At 41.6% G+C, this 19,010-nt stretch overlaps 1 protein-coding gene across 1 annotated transcript in view; it reads left to right on the top strand.

Moving 5' to 3' along the window:
• The window catches only part of RAB8B (RAB8B, member RAS oncogene family), a 52,331-nt gene that overhangs the window by 14,263 nt on the left and 19,058 nt on the right, over window positions 1-19,010 (top strand). The window contains exons 2-7 of the mRNA XM_069765578.1: window positions 19-79; window positions 3,060-3,120; window positions 5,673-5,750; window positions 11,037-11,126; window positions 11,223-11,288; window positions 13,111-13,161. Of these exons, the coding sequence (XP_069621679.1) occupies window positions 19-79; window positions 3,060-3,120; window positions 5,673-5,750; window positions 11,037-11,126; window positions 11,223-11,288; window positions 13,111-13,161 (407 nt within the window). The remainder of the gene's footprint in view (window positions 1-18; window positions 80-3,059; window positions 3,121-5,672; window positions 5,751-11,036; window positions 11,127-11,222; window positions 11,289-13,110; window positions 13,162-19,010) is intronic.

Below are 19,010 nucleotides of genomic sequence, written 5' to 3'. Positions count from 1 at the left end.
TGTCTTTGTCTTTTTCAGGCATCGATTTTAAAATTCGCACAATAGAATTAGATGGAAAAAAGATCAAGCTTCAGATATGGTACGTTACTTATCACCTTTCTTCTTTACGTTACCTGCTATGTTTGTTTGGCATTTTCTTTTTTTTTTTTTTTTTTTATCTGGGATTCCAAAAAATGAAATTTTACTTGCACATAATTGCTAGCAAGAAGAGTCTGGGCCATACACAGGTGAGACCTGTGTATGGGATGGATATTTATTGGAATAGGATCTTGGAGATGGGAATACCCCTTTAAGCCATTGTCATACGCTTCAAGTGGTGGCTTATCTTACTTGAGAACATAAAGATCATTGGTTGAAATTAAATGGAATCTGTTACCATTATTTTTTTACCTAATCTTAAGAGCAGCATAATATTGGGACAGAGACATTGGTTCTAGTGATGTGTCACTTATTGGGCTGCTTGCTGTAGTCTTTGTAAAATCACTGTTTTATCAGCAGGAGATTATCACTAGAGGACTACTTGGTCTTCTACCAGGTAGTCCAGCCACGCCTCCACCAGTGATTGGCCGCTTTCTTTGGCAGCTTTCTGTGTACATTTGAAAAGCAATCAGTGATGTGGGCGGGGTTATACAGAGCTCAGCATTCAGAGAACTGGTAGATCTACAGCAGAGAAAACAGTTTTTAATTAAAACTACATCACCCAGTAAAGCAAGCGATACATTACTGCAATCAGGGTCTCTGCCCCTACAACATGCTGCTCTTAGATAGGTTAGCAAAAATCTGGCACAGACAGATTCTCTTTAAAGGGGATGTTCTTAGAATAGGTAATCAATATCAGATCTGTAGTTGTCCGATATTTGACACCCCTGCTGCCGATCATCTGTTATTAGCAAAACAGATCTTTATAGCAGCGATGTATTCAATATGTAGCAGCCGCTACTGAGAAGTGTACATCCGCTTCTGTCCTAGTGGTTAGGTGAGCAATATTGGGTGCCCAGACCGGCCCTGTGAACATGTCGGGAGAGAGACTGAAGGCCTCCGCAAATATAACATACACTGCTGACCCCTCCAAAATCAGGGGCTTGATCCAATTTGCTCTATTGTGTATCGGGCCTTCTAACGACAAGCATGTGCTACACACAATTCGTTTCTAGTCCGATAGAGAAGACGCACAGGTCTAAGAAGCTGTAGACACAAAATGATTGTATTTATTATGTATTTTTAACATTTCTTCTTTCTTGGATGTACTGGAAAAATTAAAAAATGTTGCAAGGGGCAGAAAAATAAGGTGTGTGTTTTTTTTGTTTTTTTTCCTTCGAGTTCACAATTATTTATCCTAAAATGAGTGATGACGAACCTCCACAACTTGACACCCCTTGTAAAATTATAAATATGTACTCTCCTCCCTCGCAAGCCCCATTCCGGCAATGTCGGCCCCGGGTCTCCAGGGCTTGCATAGCGCTATTATGTCACGAGAGCCTGGCAGCCAGTCAGTGGCCAGCATTGAACTATTGCACTGTCTAACACTTCGTCTAAAGAAAGTGTTAGTGCAGCAGCCCAGTAACAACCACTGATTGGCTGCAGGGTTCACGTGGCATTGTTACGAGACCTGGCGTTGACATCGCTGTAATGCCACCAGTGCAGGAGGAGAGTACCTGTTTTTATTTTACTTGATTTGTCATCCAAAACCCCCAAACTGCCTGCACAAGTGGCAAAGCGGATTTTAGCTGGGTCAGTTGGTTAAATCATGATGTGGATGGATCAATTTTAACGGCATTGAGTTTTTCTTCAGTTTGAACCTGCTGATTGCTGGACATGTGGACGCTGCCCCAGACATTCTCACCAGTGGAAAAGCCACTGCTCACCCCCTCACCATGTGCACAGTGGGCAGGACCTGTCCGACTGAACATAATTGTACATTTACTTGCACATCAAAGCTGTGACCTTCCTCTTTCTGCCTTCTAGATCCTATTATTTAGCCTCTCAATGATCGCTTAGGAACCTTGTGCATTGTAATTTTATTTTCCTGGCAATCACTAGTGTGATTCTGTTTTCCTGTCTTAAGACTGGCTAGGTAGATGCTTGAAACAAAATTACGTTTTTTAGTTGTTAGTTGTTTTATTAGGCAAAATTGTTTGGTCTGCTGTTTAAAGAAAACTTTTAACAGCTTGGAAGTGTGCCTTATTATAAGAAGTTGGATAGCCCAGGATTCTTGGAACTTGTGCATCCTTAAAAAAAAAAAAAAAAAGTTTAGGACTATTTTAGAGATTTGCCAGACCTTTGGAGATCAATTTGATAAATCTTTTATAGGGCATAAGCATCATAATGGGGTGTTTCCATCTCCAGCATCCTATCCCAATATTTAGATTGAGTAGGTATAATAATATTACCAAATGAGTCCAATTTAGAAATGTAGTATAGTTCTTCTGATAAGCTAGGTTGCTTACCCCATGTGCAGGGCATTGCAGTAGCATAGGTATCCATGCTTACGACCATGAACAATTAACTGAGGATATTTATATACTGCGATACCCTGCCCATGGGGTAAGCGACATAGCAAATCAGAAGAACTATACAAAATTTCTTATTGGATGTTGTTGTTAATAATAATATTTTGGAGATCATCTGTTAGAGCATCAAATCCCCTTTATAGCTATAGCATTATAACTAAAATCTACCATATGTGTCCAGATATGGGCCTATGTGCTTATGGCTAATTATTATAGTCTTTGGCAAGCGGGTGGTGCTCCTAGGTTAATTATGCAAAGCAGCTAGAAACACCCCTGATGGAGAACCCTGTAAGACATCCCCCCCTTAGCTAAACAATATAAATTTGTACCAAATATAAAGGTAGGTTGTATGTGGTTTTTTTTTTTTTTTTTCTTCTTCCCCCCCCATTTCTGAGTTCCCAAAAAATCTAACATGTTAAAAGGTGCACATGTGACGATTCGTTCATAAGCTCTACTATAATACAGTTTGATTTCCCGTGAATGTATGAGTCAAGTATAGAGTATTGTAAGGTCTCATGATAAAGCATCTTCATTTTTTTGTATGTTCAGGGACACAGCGGGGCAGGAGAGGTTTCGTACCATTACTACAGCATATTACAGAGGAGCTATGGTAAGTATCTGGTTTCCTACTGTATAAGCTTTCCTAAATCAGCATCACCCTCTTTTATGCACACACAGTTGGGTAAATGTGTTAGCCCCATTCTTGATTTCCTATTCTTTTGCATGTTTGTCACACTTAAATAATTCAGATCACCAAACAAATTTTAAATATTAGACAAAGATAACCAAAGTAAACACAAAATTCAGGTTTTAAATGAAGATCTTTATTATTAAGGGAAAAAGAAATCCAAACCTACAGGGCCCTGTGTGAAGAAAGGATTGTCCCTACCCTGCATAGTTAATGTTTTAACTGGCTTATCATAGCTTTGGGAAGCTGAGTTCATATTCCCTAGACCAGTGGTCCCCAACTCCAGGCCTCGATGGCCGCCAACAGTTCAGGTTTTCAGGATTTCCTTAGTATTGCACAGGGGTTGGAATCATCACCTGTGCAGATGATCACATTACCACCGATGCAATACTAAGGAAATCCTGAAAACCTGCACTGTTGGCGGCCCTCGAGGCTTGGAGTTGGGGACCACTGCCCTAGACAAACCCAAGACCGATTACTGCCACACGTGTTCTCAATCAAGAAATCACTTAAATAGGACCTGCCTGACAAAGTGAAGTAGATCAAAAGCTTCCTCAAAAGCTAGACATCATACCACAATCCAAAGAAATTCTGGAACCAATGAGAAACAAAGTAATTAAGATCTATCAGTCTGGAAAAGATGTTAAAGCCGTTTCTAAAGCTTTGGGACTTCAGCGAACCACAGTGAGAACCATTATCCACAAATTGCGAAAATATGGAACAGTGGTGAACCTTCCCAGGGGTGGCCGGCTGACCAAAATTACCCCAAGAGCACAGCGACAACTCATCCAAAAGGTCACAAAAGACCCCACAACAACATCCAAAGAACTGCAAGCCTCACTTGCCTCAGTTAAGATCAGTGTTCATGACTCCAACATAAGAAAGAGACTGGGCAAAAATGCCCTTCATGGTAGAGTTCCAAGACGAAAACCACTGCTGAGGAAAAAGATAAGTTTGTCTCAGTTTTGCCAGAAAACATCTTGATGATCCCCAAGACTTTTGGGAGAATACTCTCTGGACTGGTGAGACAAAAGTTGAACTTTTTGGAAGTTGTGTGTTCCATTTCATCTGGCGTAGAAGAAACGGCATTTCAGGAAAATAAAAATCATACCAACAGTAAAATATGGTGGTGGTAGTGTGATGGTCTGGGGCTGTTTTGCTGCTTCAGTACCTGGAAGACTTGCTGTGGTAAATGGAACCATGCATTCTGCTGTCTACCAAAAAAATGTTCGGACATCTGTTCATGACCTCAAGCTGAAGCGCACTTGTGTTATGCAGCAGGACATTGAACCAAAACACACCAGCAAGTCCACCTCTGAATTACCTAAAGACTTAAGAAAAACAAAATGAAGACTTTGGAGTGGCCTGATTGAGATGCTGTGGCATGACCGTAAAAAGGCGGTTCATGCTCAGAAACCTTCCAATGTGGCTGAATTACAACAATTCTGCAAAGATGAGTGGCCAAAATTCCTCCAGAGTGTTGTAAAAGACTCCTTTCCAGTTATCACAAATACTTGATTGCAGGTGTTGCTGATAAGGGTTGCCCAACCAGTTATTAGATTTAGGGGACAATCACTTTTCCACACAGGGTCCTGTAGGTTTGGATTTCTTTTTCCCTTAATAATAACCTTCATTTAAAAACTGCATTTTGTGGTTACTTGTGTTATATTTGTCTAATATTTACATTTGTTTCGTGATCTGAAACATTTTAAGTATAACAAACATGCAAAAGAATAGAAAATCAGGACGGGGAAAACACTTTTTTTTACACAACTGTACACTATTTATCGGGACTGGGCATATCTCAAGCTATATAGCTGCTGTGCCTTTAAATTTGTCACTGGTGACTTTTTGGTTATATTCTACGAACACATAAAGAAGTTCACTTTCAGCCGTAAAATGGCTCCTGATATTGCCAGGGCTTTGACCACCCTGATTTTTGACACTTTTAATATGCGTTCTCAATGGGGTTCTCCAGGATTAGAGACAAATGGTTTTGCTCTTTCTCACAGACGATTCCTCATATGGCTACAGGATGTGTCTAGTACGGCAGGTCAGCCCTTTTGACTTAAGTTGGGGAAGAGCTGCAATACCAGACACATCCTATAGGCAGATGTGGCGCTGTGAGGGAAACAAAAAGCAATTTTTTGTTTGTTTATTTTAGCCCTTTTCTGTCAGCTTGTCAGTTGATGGAAAAAGAATGAATTAACACTTTTGTGATCATATTGATATGTTGTGCACGTCAACGTTTACGCATAAAATAGTAGCAGTATTCTTAAGGGAAGAAAAAAAATGTCCACATCTTGGTGATACGTTGGACAACAGACCAGGAAGAGAGTGGGTTGGGGAGCCCTTTAAAGTAGGTTGGGTCCTAGAGCTGCGACCCCCATGTATCACACATCTCCAAACACCGAGCTAATAAATCACGATTGGCTTCTCACCAGCAGTGACTGCATGTCTTGTCTTTCTTCCAGGGCATCATGCTGGTGTATGATATCACCAATGAGAAGTCATTTGACAATATAAAAAACTGGATAAGAAATATTGAAGAAGTAAGTGACGTGTTCCCTTTTCTCCGTTCAGGCCATATCGTGACTTTTTAGAAATCTTGTTCGTGCAGTTACTCAGGTTCCCCGCAGTGTATAACTTGTATTGATGATGTGTCATGGGAGCGCCTCAGCTGAAAGCAAGAAAAATCTTTAAGATAGTCACTTAAAATTTAAGTTTTGGGACAGTAAAATCTGCTTTTGTGATTATTATTTAATATATATATATATACACACACACACACACACACACACACACACACACACACACACACACACACACACACACACACACACACACACACATATATAGATATTATATATATAGATAATATATATATATATATATATATATATATATATATATATATATATATATATATATATATATATATATATATATATATATATATATATATATATATATATATATATATATATATACACACAGTGGGGCAAAAAAGTATTTAGTCAGTCAGCAATAGTGCAAGTTTCACCACTTAAAAAGATGAGAGGCGTCTGTAATTTACATCATAGGTAGACCTCAACTATGGGAGACAAACTGAGAAAAAAAAATCCAGAAAATCATTGTCTGTTTTTTTAACAATTTATTTGCATATTATGGTGGAAAATAAGTATTTGGTCAGAAACAAAATTTCATCTCAATACTTTGTAATATATCCTTTGTTGGCAATGACAGAGGTCAAACGTTTTCTGTAAGTCTTCACAAGGTTGCCACACACTGTTGTTGGTATGTTGGCCCATTCCTCCATGCAGATTTCCTCTAGAGCAGTGATGTTTTTGGCTTTTCGCTTGGCAACACGGACTTTCAACTCCCTCCAAAGGTTTTCTATAGGGTTGAGATCTGGAGACTGGCTAGGCCACTCCAGGACCTTGAAATGCTTCTTCCGAAGCCACTCCTTCGTTGCCCTGGCGGTGTGCTTTGGATCATTGTCATGTTGAAAGACCCAGCCACGTTTCATCTTCAATGCCCTTGCTGATGGAAGGAGGTTTGCACTCAAAATCTCATGATACATGGCCCCATTCATTCTTTCATGTACCCGGATCAGTCGTCCTGGCCCCTTTGCAGAGAAACAGCCCCAAAGCATGATGTTTCCACCACCATGCTTTACAGTAGGTATGGTGTTTGATGGATGCAACTCAGTATTCTTTTTCCTCCAAACACGACAAGTTGTGTTTCTACCAAACAGTTCCAGTTTGGTTTCATCAGACCATAGGACATTCTCCCAAAACTCCTCTGGATCATCCAAATGCTCTCTAGCAAACTTCAGACGGGCCCGGACATGTACTGGCTTAAGCAGTGGGACACGTCTGGCACTGCAGGATCTGAGTCCATGGTGGCGTAGTGTGTTACTTATGGTAGGCCTTGTTACATTGGTCCCAGCTCTCTGCAGTTCATTCACTAGGTCCCCCCACGTAGTTCTGGGATTTTTGCTCACCGTTCTTGTGATCATTCTGACCCCACGGGGTGGGATTTTGCGTGGAGCCCCAGATCGAGGGAGATTATCAGTGGTCTTGTATGTCTTCCATTTTGTAATTGTTGCTCCCACTGTTGATTTCTTCACTCCAAGCTGGTTGGCTATTGCAGATTCAGTCTTCCCAGCCTGGTGCAGGGCTACAATTTTGTTTCTGGTGTCCTTTGACAGCTCTTTGGTCATCACCATAGTGGAGTTTGGAGTCAGACTGTTTGAGGGTGTGCACAGGTGTCTTTTTATACTGATAACAAGTTTAAACAGGTGCCATTACTACAGGTAATGAGTGGAGGAAAGAGGAGACTCTTAAAGAAGAAGTTACAGGTCTGTGAGAGCCAGAAATCTTGATTGTTTGTTTCTGACCAAATACTTATTTTCCACCATAATATGCAGATAAATTGTTAAAAAAACAGACAATGTGATTTTCTGGATTTTTTTTTCTCAGTTTGTCTCCCATAGTTGAGGTCTACCTATGATGTAAATTACAGACGCCTCTCATCTTTTTAAGTGGTGGAACTTGCACTATTGCTGACTGACTAAATACTTTTTTGCCCCACTGTATATATATATATATAGATATTATATATATATATATATATATATATATATATATATATATATATATATATATATATATATATATATATATATATATTATTTATATATATATATATATATATATATATCTATATCTAATATATAATTGCCTAGAATACTACTTCCTGCAATTTGTGCCAACTTCCTGTCCGGAGCTAATGTCCGGAGCTAATGTCCGGAGATAAGTGACGTCAACAGTGTCCAGTGTCTGATTGGTTGCCGCCTGCTGCGAGCGACCAATCAGAAACGTGCCGTACTGTGACACACTCCGCCCGCCATTTTGGTGTGATTTTTGAATTTTTACCTCACAGCAAGTTTCTACTGCGTGGAGGCGGGCCCAGTGACGTTGCTCTTCAAGCTCCTGCCGAATTTCGTCAAAAAAATGATAATACCATTTACCAAAACTATATATATTTAGTTGTGAAGTGGTTCAGTGACATTTTCACACCAATTTTGAACTTTTGTTTGGTGTTTTCTCCATATACTGCCTATTATTCACTGACTGTTATACTGAGAGACTGCCGTTTATTAACCTCTTCTTTGCCACATTGGGTATATTGCTCTATTATTTGCCACATAAGGACATTGTCCATTATTGCCCAGCAATTTCTTAAATAACAAGAATTGTCAAGAGCTGGTGAGTGCAGCCATTTTTTGTTCTTTCTTACTATTATTTATTAATTGTATTATTCTTACATTTGAATAAATAAAGTATATATGGATTCTAGACTTCCGATTCTTTAGAATCGGGCTGCCATCTAGTATATATATAATCTATCACACAACTTTTCTAACCTATTTGTGCTATCTGTAGAGCCAAGGATTACCTAGTGGAAAGGGGTTAAAAATAGTAATATTGTGCATAACAATGCCCACAATTTCCTTCCCTTTCCTGCCAGTTTCTGTACTTGCATTTCCATTTGTATGAACATGTGACCACTGCAACCAATCACTGCCCCATCCAGACAGGACAATAAATCCAGAAACTGGCTGGGCACCTGGGAAGGGCTGGTACATGGGTGGCGAGGGATCGGTGAGGTTAAGAATTACTACTACTACTACTACTACCCCCCTTTTTTTTTTAAATAGTCCTCCCCCTGTTTGCTATTCAAGGGAATGTCACAATTTTTGTTTGAATTTTATATATTTTTAAAACAAAATAAAATTTACTGTTTTGACATTTTAATTTTTTTTTCTGTGGGTGCTGGGGGTTGATGTGTGAATATCGGAGCATGACACTTAAACACCACAAATATGGCAGCCCCAGGGCATAGGAGACTGTGGTCGGTGTCTTGCTGCATCTCCTGTTTTGTGGCTGCCTCAGATGTGCCCAATTCGCAGTTGTGAGCGGAGCCAGCTGCCATTTTATTGTGGCCCATCTCTGACCTACAATTTGCTCCTGTCACCGCTCACACAGTGTTCAGCAGTAACAGCAGGTATGGGCATCAGTTTAGCGGCAGTCAGACACTGTACAACTAATACCAGGCTGCCGAGCTGTCCTTGCCATTGGAAGAAGTTACCTCCAGTCCTGCTCTGACTGATGATAGCAGGGCTACGACAGTGACTTCTTAGAGCGGTGAAAACAGGTCAGTAGCCTGTTATTAGTAGTACAATGTCAGGCAGCCCAACCTGTGCTCCCCACCACTGTCACCGATTGTGTTCAGTAGTGAAATCGTTTCACGACTGTACTGTGAGCAGAGTCGGAGTACAGTCAGTGTAAAGCGTTATTTTGACGTCAATGATGCGGGGACATCTGAATGAGGCTTTAGTGCTGCATCTGCAAAGCTCCATCAGATCTAGACACTAAGACTGTGGCAGTGACTTCAACCAGCAGTAAATTCACGTCACTGAATGTGATCACCTCCATTGCGCTGATACCCCAATCTGTGCTCATGGGAATCTACTGTCATCTGAGTGCAGCAGTTTCAATGACATGACTGCTCTGCTCAGATCACAGTAATTCACATCAGATATGTGCACATAATCCTATTATGAGATACAGTTTGCACAGCTACAGTACGTATATACTATCCTCTGTGATGCAGTCCGCAGAGCCGTGTATGTAATCCTATGAAGTGTGAGCCTAACTGCTGAACTATGATTACTGTGATGTGAGTGCTGCGGCCACCACACTGATATAACTGCTCCCCCAGAACTCTGTATAGCCCAGTGAGCAGTGCAGCACAAACTAACAGAACTGATGCTGCCAGCGGTCCTCAGTGGCGCTGACCACTTCTGTATCAGTCATCAATAAAATGGTGCAGTACTGTGATACACTTCACACTAAACTTCATTGTGCTTTATCCCCAGAAGGGGAAGTGAGTAGTGACATCAGACACATGGAGCAGTCCCGCCTGCATTCACTGCAGTCCTAATGCGAGCAAGCATTACAGCAGGCTTTCATGGCAAATGTCAGCAGCTGCTCCCCCTAGTGTTTAAAAGTTGAAAATGTCTCCAGGGTCCTGGGTTCTAATCCCACCCAGGACAACATCTGCAAAGAGTTTGTATGTTCTCTCCGTGTTTGCGTGGGTTTCCTCCGGGTACTCCGGTTTCCTCCCACATTCCAAAGACATACTGATAGGGATTCTAGATTGTGAGCCCCATCGGGGACAGTGATGATAATGTGTGCAAACTGTAAAGCGCTGCGGAATATGTTAGCGCTATATAAAAATAAAGATTAAAATATATATATATATATATATATATATATATATATATTATTTTATTTTATTTATTCGTTAAACCTTGGCTAACCAATCTTTGACGCAGGACAGTCGCACGTTGCGGATTGCGTAGCTATGGCAGTGAATGTAGTTAAAACCATTTTTTTTAATTGCTGTATCTTTTTGGCACTACCCTAAGTGTTACAATTTTCACATCTGGCTATTGTAAAGGAATAATCGCGTGCGGTGTGTTTGCCCCTTCAGCGTCTCTGTGGTCAGTTGAGGTATCTGGATTACATATGCTTAATATCTGTGATCAGAATGACCGACAGTAATTGCCTAGCTCAGATTTAACAATCGGCACCCACAGGTCCACTTCCATGAAGAACGGTTCCACAGCATGTTCAAATCTCATCGGCAAAGCTGGTTTTGTAAAATACAACATTTCCCTCAAAGGGGTTATTGCAGCCAGCAAGTTTATTGGCCAGAACCAGCCCCCTTCTCCTCACTTCCTTACTGTCTGTCCAATTCTTTCCCAGCATGCCTCATCTGATGTGGAGCGAATGATCCTGGGCAATAAATGTGACATGAATGATAAGAGACAAGTATCCCGGGAGAGAGGCGAGAAGGTACGGAATTTGTTGACCTTTTCTCGGACCATAGTTTGGTACTGCTTTTTGTGTTTTGTTCCTTAATCCTTTTGTTTTTTTTCTCTCCAAACCCAGCTTGCTATTGATTATGGAATCAAGTTTCTTGAAACCAGTGCGAAATCCAGCATCAATGTGGAAGAGGTAAAAACTGATCCCATGTAAAAAGCTTTGGTTTACTAAAGGGGAAACCTAAGTTTGCTAATGAATGTTTGGTAATCCCTTGCGCACCCGTTCCCTCACAAACTTTGAAACCTCAGAGCCGCTGAGCATAGGTAGGCACAGAAGCCATACGAGGTATCAAATCATCACATTTCCCATGGCTTCCATGTAGCTTTTTTTTTTTTTTTTCCTTTTTCACATATATAGCATTTATAGGGTGTGGGATAGCCATTATGGGTAATCCTCGATGCTGCATTCCCAGCTCTCGCATTGGATTACTTTTATACTTGGGCACTGTGTGGTGCTACATTTGTCAGATAAGGTAGTGTAGCGGGGGAGAAAAGCATCCAAACTGTAGGAAATGCAGCGTATTGGCTATGCTACAGTAGAGGTTATACAGCAAGGAGAGCACCCGAGGAGAATGGGAGGGTGAGTGACACCCTGTGTATGATCTAAGCAGACAGAGGAGAGAACTCTGCAGAATACATGTGTAGGGGGGAAAGTGCAAAATCCTCAGCATCACTGTCAGCTAAGACTAGACAGAAGGAGGAATCTCTCCAGGAATGAAGCTGTGCTGTTATATAGGCTATGATATCTTGGGCTTGCTGACCTCTCATCCAGCATGTATTACTGGGAGGGACACAATCAATGAGAGAAGTCTGAAACTAAGGGTACCTGTAGACAAGCATATGAAAAATTGTCCAAGTCTCATCTATAAAACTCAACTCTGGCTTTCTTTTTTTTTTTTTTTTTTTAATTTCCCAGACCCATTGACTTGAATGTGTTAGTCTCATATGATACTGGTTGAAAGTAGTGCATGCTGTGCAGAGGAGCATTGCGGCTTTATGTCTCCTCACCTCGACATGCTTATCATGTCACTCTCTGCAAGGAGAAACGATACTTCTTGGATCCCGATTGAAAATGGCATGAAGGCTTTGCTAAAATGAATGAAAGAATAGAGATTACATAATAAAACTGACTGCAATGTTAACCACTAAAGATGGCCATAGCTTTTGGTGAACTATAAATCCCACCTTACCGTCACACAGCCAGGAGAGAGGGGCCATAGTGGGAACCAAAGTGCAGACCAGGTAAGGTTGTTTCCAGGCAGTGGTCTCCGTGCGCCCTGCAGGATGTATCTCCCCGGGCACCTGCTGCTCTTCTTGGCCTCCGTGGGTGACCCATCCTCCTTGGAGGTACTGTTCCCCTGCCCGCAGTGACCCTCGGAGGTTTTGGCTGTCTGCCCCAGAGCCTCCTGCACCGCCTGTGTGGATCTGGTGCGGGCTCCGAGCTTTGGCTGCTGCTCCATGTGAGACCGGCTGTAGGGGGAATCATGCTGGGTGAACACTGAGCACTGCCGAACTGCTCTTCTACCCCAACCCTGACGCAGAACTCCCCTGCAGCGCTAGTGCTGAGGCGATCACATGCGTGCCCCCTCTAGAACATGTCACAGGTTCGTCATCCCTGCCATATACAGTAAGGTTTCTCTAGTGGCTGCTGCCGGCAGCCCGGCCCAGTGCCATGAATGGCGAGGTCGGAGCACTATATTATACAAATACAGGTTTGACACCTTTATAATAATTTTTATAACCGTAAACTGTGTGAAAACGGATGGTAAAAACCATGATGTTCATATTTGGGGTTACTCATTTGCTTTTCATGAAGAAAACCTACCATTTCAATTTTTTTATTTTTTTTTGGGGGGGAAGGGGGATTAGTGGTTTCTATTATTACAATTTGTCATTTATTCTACAAATGATACTGATATACATTTATTTAAAAAAAATATATATTTTATTTGCAGGCATTTTTCACCCTTGGTCGCGACATCATGACAAAACTCAACAGAAAAATGGTTTGTATTAAAATAAATATTTTTGTCAAGATGCCCCCAGACTAGCAGAGCAAAGCTCCATCGCTGGGCTCTTTTTAGTGTCTGTTACAAACTGTCTAGGTTTTTAGTAATGAGTAGTGTTGGGCCCAAGTGCTCGCTACCTGAGTATGTAGCAAGCACTTCACTTCGAGGCAATCCCCGCATATTTTTTTTTTGTCCCTATGAAGCATGCGGGATGGCGACTCGAGCACCCGCGATACTCTGTGCATTCCTGAGCACCCGATGCAAACTCGAGAAGCGAGCTCTTGCGCTCAACACTACACATAAGGCAATCAGACTAACTTCCTGGATCTAAAGTCCACAACCTAGCGCCCAATGTGCTATTACAATTTTCCAGAAAGGCATCCAGGCCTCCTTGAACCTTTTCTAGTGATTCAGCCATTGCAACATCGTGTCAGAGAGTTCTAGTCTCACTGCTCTTACAGTAAAGAATTGCCATCTGTAATTATGATGACTTTATTTTCCCTAGATATAGAGGATGCCTAATTGGCAAGGTTGCAGACCTAAGGCCACGCGCACAAATTCAGTATTTGGTCAATATTTTACCTCAGTATTTGCAAGCCAAAGCAAGCAGTGGGTGGTAAATGCGGAAGTGATGCCCATGTTTTTATTACATTTTTCCTTAGATTGTTCCACTCCTGGTTTTGGCTTAACCCCTTTCTGATGTGGTCCGTAATAATAATACGTCCCTGGGCTCTGGCAATTATTGACGCCGGACAGATTATTACGTCCACGATAAAGTGCGCGCACACAGGCTGTGCACGAGCGATCACAAAACTCGAACTTGATCACAGCCTTTTGGGAATCAGCAGAGGGCTGATAACCCCTCTGCCCTTGGTTCGGAGACCCCACATCATAACACCGGGTCCCAGTCGTTGCCATGGTGACCCGATTGTCGTCATGACGACATCCAGGTCACCGGCACTAGGAAAGTTACTTGATCATGCGCAGTGCATGATCAGCAACTTTCTCTCAGGGCAGAGCTGACCGTTTGCATAGCACATGGATGCTGCTTCATCCACATACTATACAAGTGATCAGCCTGCAAAAAATGTGGAAAAGTAAAAAATAATTGTGAAAACATTTAAAAAAAAGTATCAAATAATAATAAAAAAAATCAAAAACTATTGTTCCCATAAATAAATATTTTTATGAAAACAAAAATATACAAACAATATAAGTGCACATATTTTGTATTTCCGTGTTCGGAACAACCTGACTTATAAAACTGTCCCACTGGTTAACCCTTTTAGTGAACGCATTAAAATTAAAAAAAAAATAAAAAAGGGGGGCGCAAAACCATTGTTTTACCATCATGCCACTGAACAAAAAGTGGAATAAAACGCGATAAAAAAGATGGATATAAATAAACATCTTGTCCCACAAAAAGGCAAGCCGCCATACAGCTCTGAGTGAAGCGATGCAAAAATAATTTTTTGCTATACAATAGTCTTTATTGTGCCAAAACCTTAAAAAAAAATCGTATTTTTTGGACCATAAGACGCACTTTTTTCCCCAAACATTTTTTGGGGAAAATGGTGTGTCTCATGGTCGCAATGTACTTAAAGTTTGCGGTGATCTCGATCCCATTCAGCGGTGCTCGGTGCTGTGCGTCAGTTTCGGTGGTCCTCGGTTCTGTGCGGAACTTCGGGGACATGGTGCGGCAGTCCTTGGGGCTGCAGGGGGGGCTCCGGTGATATTATGTGAAAGCACGAAGCCCCGCAGTTCTATTCCCTTTCCTTAATGCTGTGGCGTCCAGCAACATGGCCGCCTGAGGCGGTGCATGTACAAATTCAGATCTCGGATTAGATCTCAATCTGCGCATGCGCCAACTCCGGCGGCCATTTTCCCAGATGCCACAGCATTAAGGCAAGGGAATAGAACAGCGGGGCTTTGGGCTTTCACATAATGTCGCCGGAGCCCCCCCTCAGCACCGAGGACCGCTGAAACTGCCGCGCCATGTCCCCGAAGCCCCGTACAACACCTAGTACTGCTGAAACTGCCAGACCATGTCTCCGGAGCCTCATACAGCACGGAGCAGCCCTGAAACTGTGTCTCTGGAGCCTCGCCTGACTCCTGCTGCCAATTTAAGCCCCCCGGTAAGATGATTTCAGGACTGTAAGACGGGCCCCCATTTGACACATTTTTTTTTTTTTTTTTTCCCCCATTTTCTTTTTTTAAATTTGGGGTGCGTCTTATGGTCTGGTGCATCTTATAGTCTGAAAAATACGGTATATTAATGAGGTATGGCTGTAATAGTACTGACCTGAAGAATAATGCTGCCTTATCAATTTTACCATACTAGGAATGACATACCCCCCCCCCCAAACAAAAATTCCTAAATTGCTGTTTTTTTTGTTCATTTTGCCAGAGGCCAGACTGAGTCCAGAATAAATCTGCTGCCTCATTATAGTGAATGGATCCCTCAGGGTTTCATCTGAATCACATCACTCAAATATTTAGATGGAAACCCCAAAGTAAGGGCTCAGTGTAGAGCGGCTGATAAATGTGATCCTAAACGTTATGTAAAATGTTCCCAATAAAAGCTGCAACTCAATCCAGAAAAAAAGAAACTCCCTACTCGGAGCTGTCATCGGTTAACCCCTTCGCGCCATGCGCCGTACTAGTACTGCACTGCCGGCACTGCATTTGTGCCAGCAGCAGTACTAGTACGGCGCACCGATCACCGCGGACTCGCGCTGAGCGCCGCGGTGATCGGGTGCGGGTGTCAGCTGTATATGACAGCTGACACCCCGCAGCAATGCCCACGATCGGCGCTATCGCCGATCGCGGGCATTTAACCCCTCTGATGCCGCTGTCAGTAGTGACAGCGGCATAGAGGGGGATCGCGCAGGGACGGGGGCTCCCTGCGCTCTCCCACCGGAGCAACGCAATGAGATCGCGTTGCTCCGGTGACCCGGAAGGAGTCCCCGGATCCAAGATGGCCGCCGGACTCCTTCCGGGTCATGAAGTGACCTGGCTAGCCGGCGCGAAAGCCAGCTAGACTGCCTGTCAGATCGTTGATCACAGTGTCAGATCAACGATCTGATCTAATACAGTGATGGCCCACCCTGGGACAATGTTAGAAAGTAAAAAAAAAAAAAAAAAAATAGAATGTGTAAAAAAAAAAAAAAAAAAAAAAATTTCCCAATAAATCCATTTATGTATGTAAACTAAAAAAAAAAACAATAAATGTACACATATTTGGTATCGCCGCGTCCGTAACGACCCGCTCTATGAAACTATCCCACTAGTTAACCCCTTCAGTGAACACCGCAAAAAATAAAAATAAAAAACAAGGCAAAAAACATTGCTTTATTATCATACAGGCGAACAAAAAGTGGAATAACACGCGATCAAAACGACGGATATAAATAACCATGGTACCGCTGAAAACGTCATCTTGTCCCGCAAAAAAAAAGCCGCCATACAGCATCATCAGCAGAAAAATAAAAAGTTATAGCTCTCAGAATAATGCGATGCAAAAACAATTATTTTTTTATATAAAATAGTTTTTATTGTGTAAAAGCGCCAAAACATAAAAAAAATTACATAAATGAGGTATCGCTGTAATCGTACTGACCTGAAGAATAAAACTGCTTTATCCATTTTACCACACGTGGAACGGTATAAACGCCCCCCCTAAAAGAAATTCAAGAATTGCTGGTTTTTGTTCATTCCGCCTCCCAAAAATCTATTCCGATTTTTGGGAGGCGGAATGAACAAAAACCAGCAAAAAGCGATCAAAAAATGTCATCTGCCCGAAAATGTTACCAATAAAAACGTCAACTCGTCCTGCAAAAAACAAGATCTCACATGACTCTGTGGGCCAAAATATGGATAAATTATAGCTCTCAAAATGTGGTGATGCAAAAACTATTTTTTGCAATAAAAAGCGTCTTTTAGTGTGTGACGGCTGCCAATCATAAAAATCCGCCAAAAAAACGCTATAAAAGTAAATCAAACCCCCCTTCATCACCCCCTTACTTACGGAAAAATAATAAAATGTAAAAAAAATGTATTTATTTCCATTTTCCCGTTAGGGCTAGGGTTGGGGTTAGGGTTGGGGGTGTGTTTGGATTAGGGTTTCAGTTATAATTGGGGGTTTCCACTGTTTAGGCACATCAGGGGCTCTCCAAACGTGACATGGCGTCCGATCTCAATTCCAGCCAATTCTGCTTTGAAAAAGTAAAAAAGTGCTACTTCCCTTCCGAGTTCTCCTGTGTGCCCAAACAGTGGTTCCCCCCAACATATGGGGTATCAGCGTTCTCAGGACAAGTTGGACAACAACTTTTGTGGTCCAATTTCTCCTGTTACCCTTGGGGGAAAAAAAATTGCGGGCTAAAACATCATTTTGTGGAAAGAAAAAATGATTTTTTAATTTTCACAATGCTACATTCTAAACTTTAGTGAAACAATTGGGGGTTAAAAGTGCTCACCACACATCTAGATAAGTTCCTTAGGGGGTCTTCTTTCCAAAATGGGGTCACTTGTGGGGGGTTTCCACTGTTAAGGCACGTCAGGGGCTCTCCAAATGCGACATGGCGTCCGATCTCAATTCCAGCCAATTTTGCATTGAAAAGTCAAATGGCACTCCTTCCCTTCCGAGCTCTGCCATGCGCTCAAACAGTGGTTTATCCCCATATATGAAGTATCGGCGTACTCAGGACAAATTGCACAACAACTTTTGGGGTCCAATTTATCCTGTTACCCTTGGGAAAATAAAAAATTTGGGGCAAAAAGATCATTTTTTGTGAAAATTAATATAAATTTTTTTTTTACGGCTCTACATTATAAACTTCTGTGAAGCACTTGGAGGTTCAAAGTGCTCACCACACATCTAGATTAGTTCCTTAGGTGGTCTATTTCCAAAATGGTGTCACTTGTGGGGGTTTCCACTGTTTAGGCACATCAGGGGCTCTCTAAACGTGACATGGGCTCCGATCTCAATTCCAGCAAATCTTGCATTGAAAAGTCAAATGGTGCTCCTTCCCTTCCGAGCTCTGCCATGTGCCTAAACAGTGGTTTACCCCCACATATGGGGTATCGGCGTACTCAGGACAAATTGTACAATGACTTTTGTGGTCCAATTTCTCCTGTTAGCCTTGGTAAAATGAAACAAATTGGACCTGAAGTAAAAATTTTGTGAAAAAAAAGTTAAATGTTCAATTTTTTTAAACATTCAAAAAATTCCTGTGAAGCACATGAAGGGTTAATAAACTTTTTGAATGTGGTTTTGAGTACCTTGAGGGGTGCAGTTTTTAGAATGGTGTCAGTTTTGGGCATTTTCTGTCATATAGACCCCTCAAAGTCACTTCAAGTGTGAGGTGGTCCGTAAAAAAATGGTTTTGCAAATTTTGTTGCAAAAATGAGAAATCGCTGGTCAACTTTTAACCCTTATAACGTCCTAACAAAAAAAAAAATATGTTTCCAAAATTGTGCTGATGTAAAGCAGACATGTGGGAAATGTTGTTTATTAACTATATTATGTGATATAACTCTCTAATTTAAGGGCATAAAAACTAAGAGTTTGAAAATTGCTAAATTTTCATAATTTCCGACAAATGTTTGTTTTTTTCACAAATAAATGCAATTCATATCGAAGAAGTTTTACCACTATCATGAAGTACAATATGTCACGAGAAAACAATGTCAGAATCACCATGATCCGTTGAAGCGTTTCAGAGTTATGACCTCATAAAGTGACAGTGGTCAGAATTGTAAAAATTGGCCCTGTCACTTAGGTGAAAACAGGCTTTGGGGTGAAGGGGTTAATGGAAATATAGGGGGCTTCCACAAAGGCTCTGGAA

The sequence above is a fragment of the Ranitomeya imitator genome, chromosome 4, assembly GCF_032444005.1.
Source record: "Ranitomeya imitator isolate aRanImi1 chromosome 4, aRanImi1.pri, whole genome shotgun sequence".
In the NCBI taxonomy this organism is placed as follows: Eukaryota; Metazoa; Chordata; class Amphibia; order Anura; family Dendrobatidae; genus Ranitomeya; species Ranitomeya imitator.
This window is presented reverse-complemented; position numbering and strand designations above follow the sequence as displayed.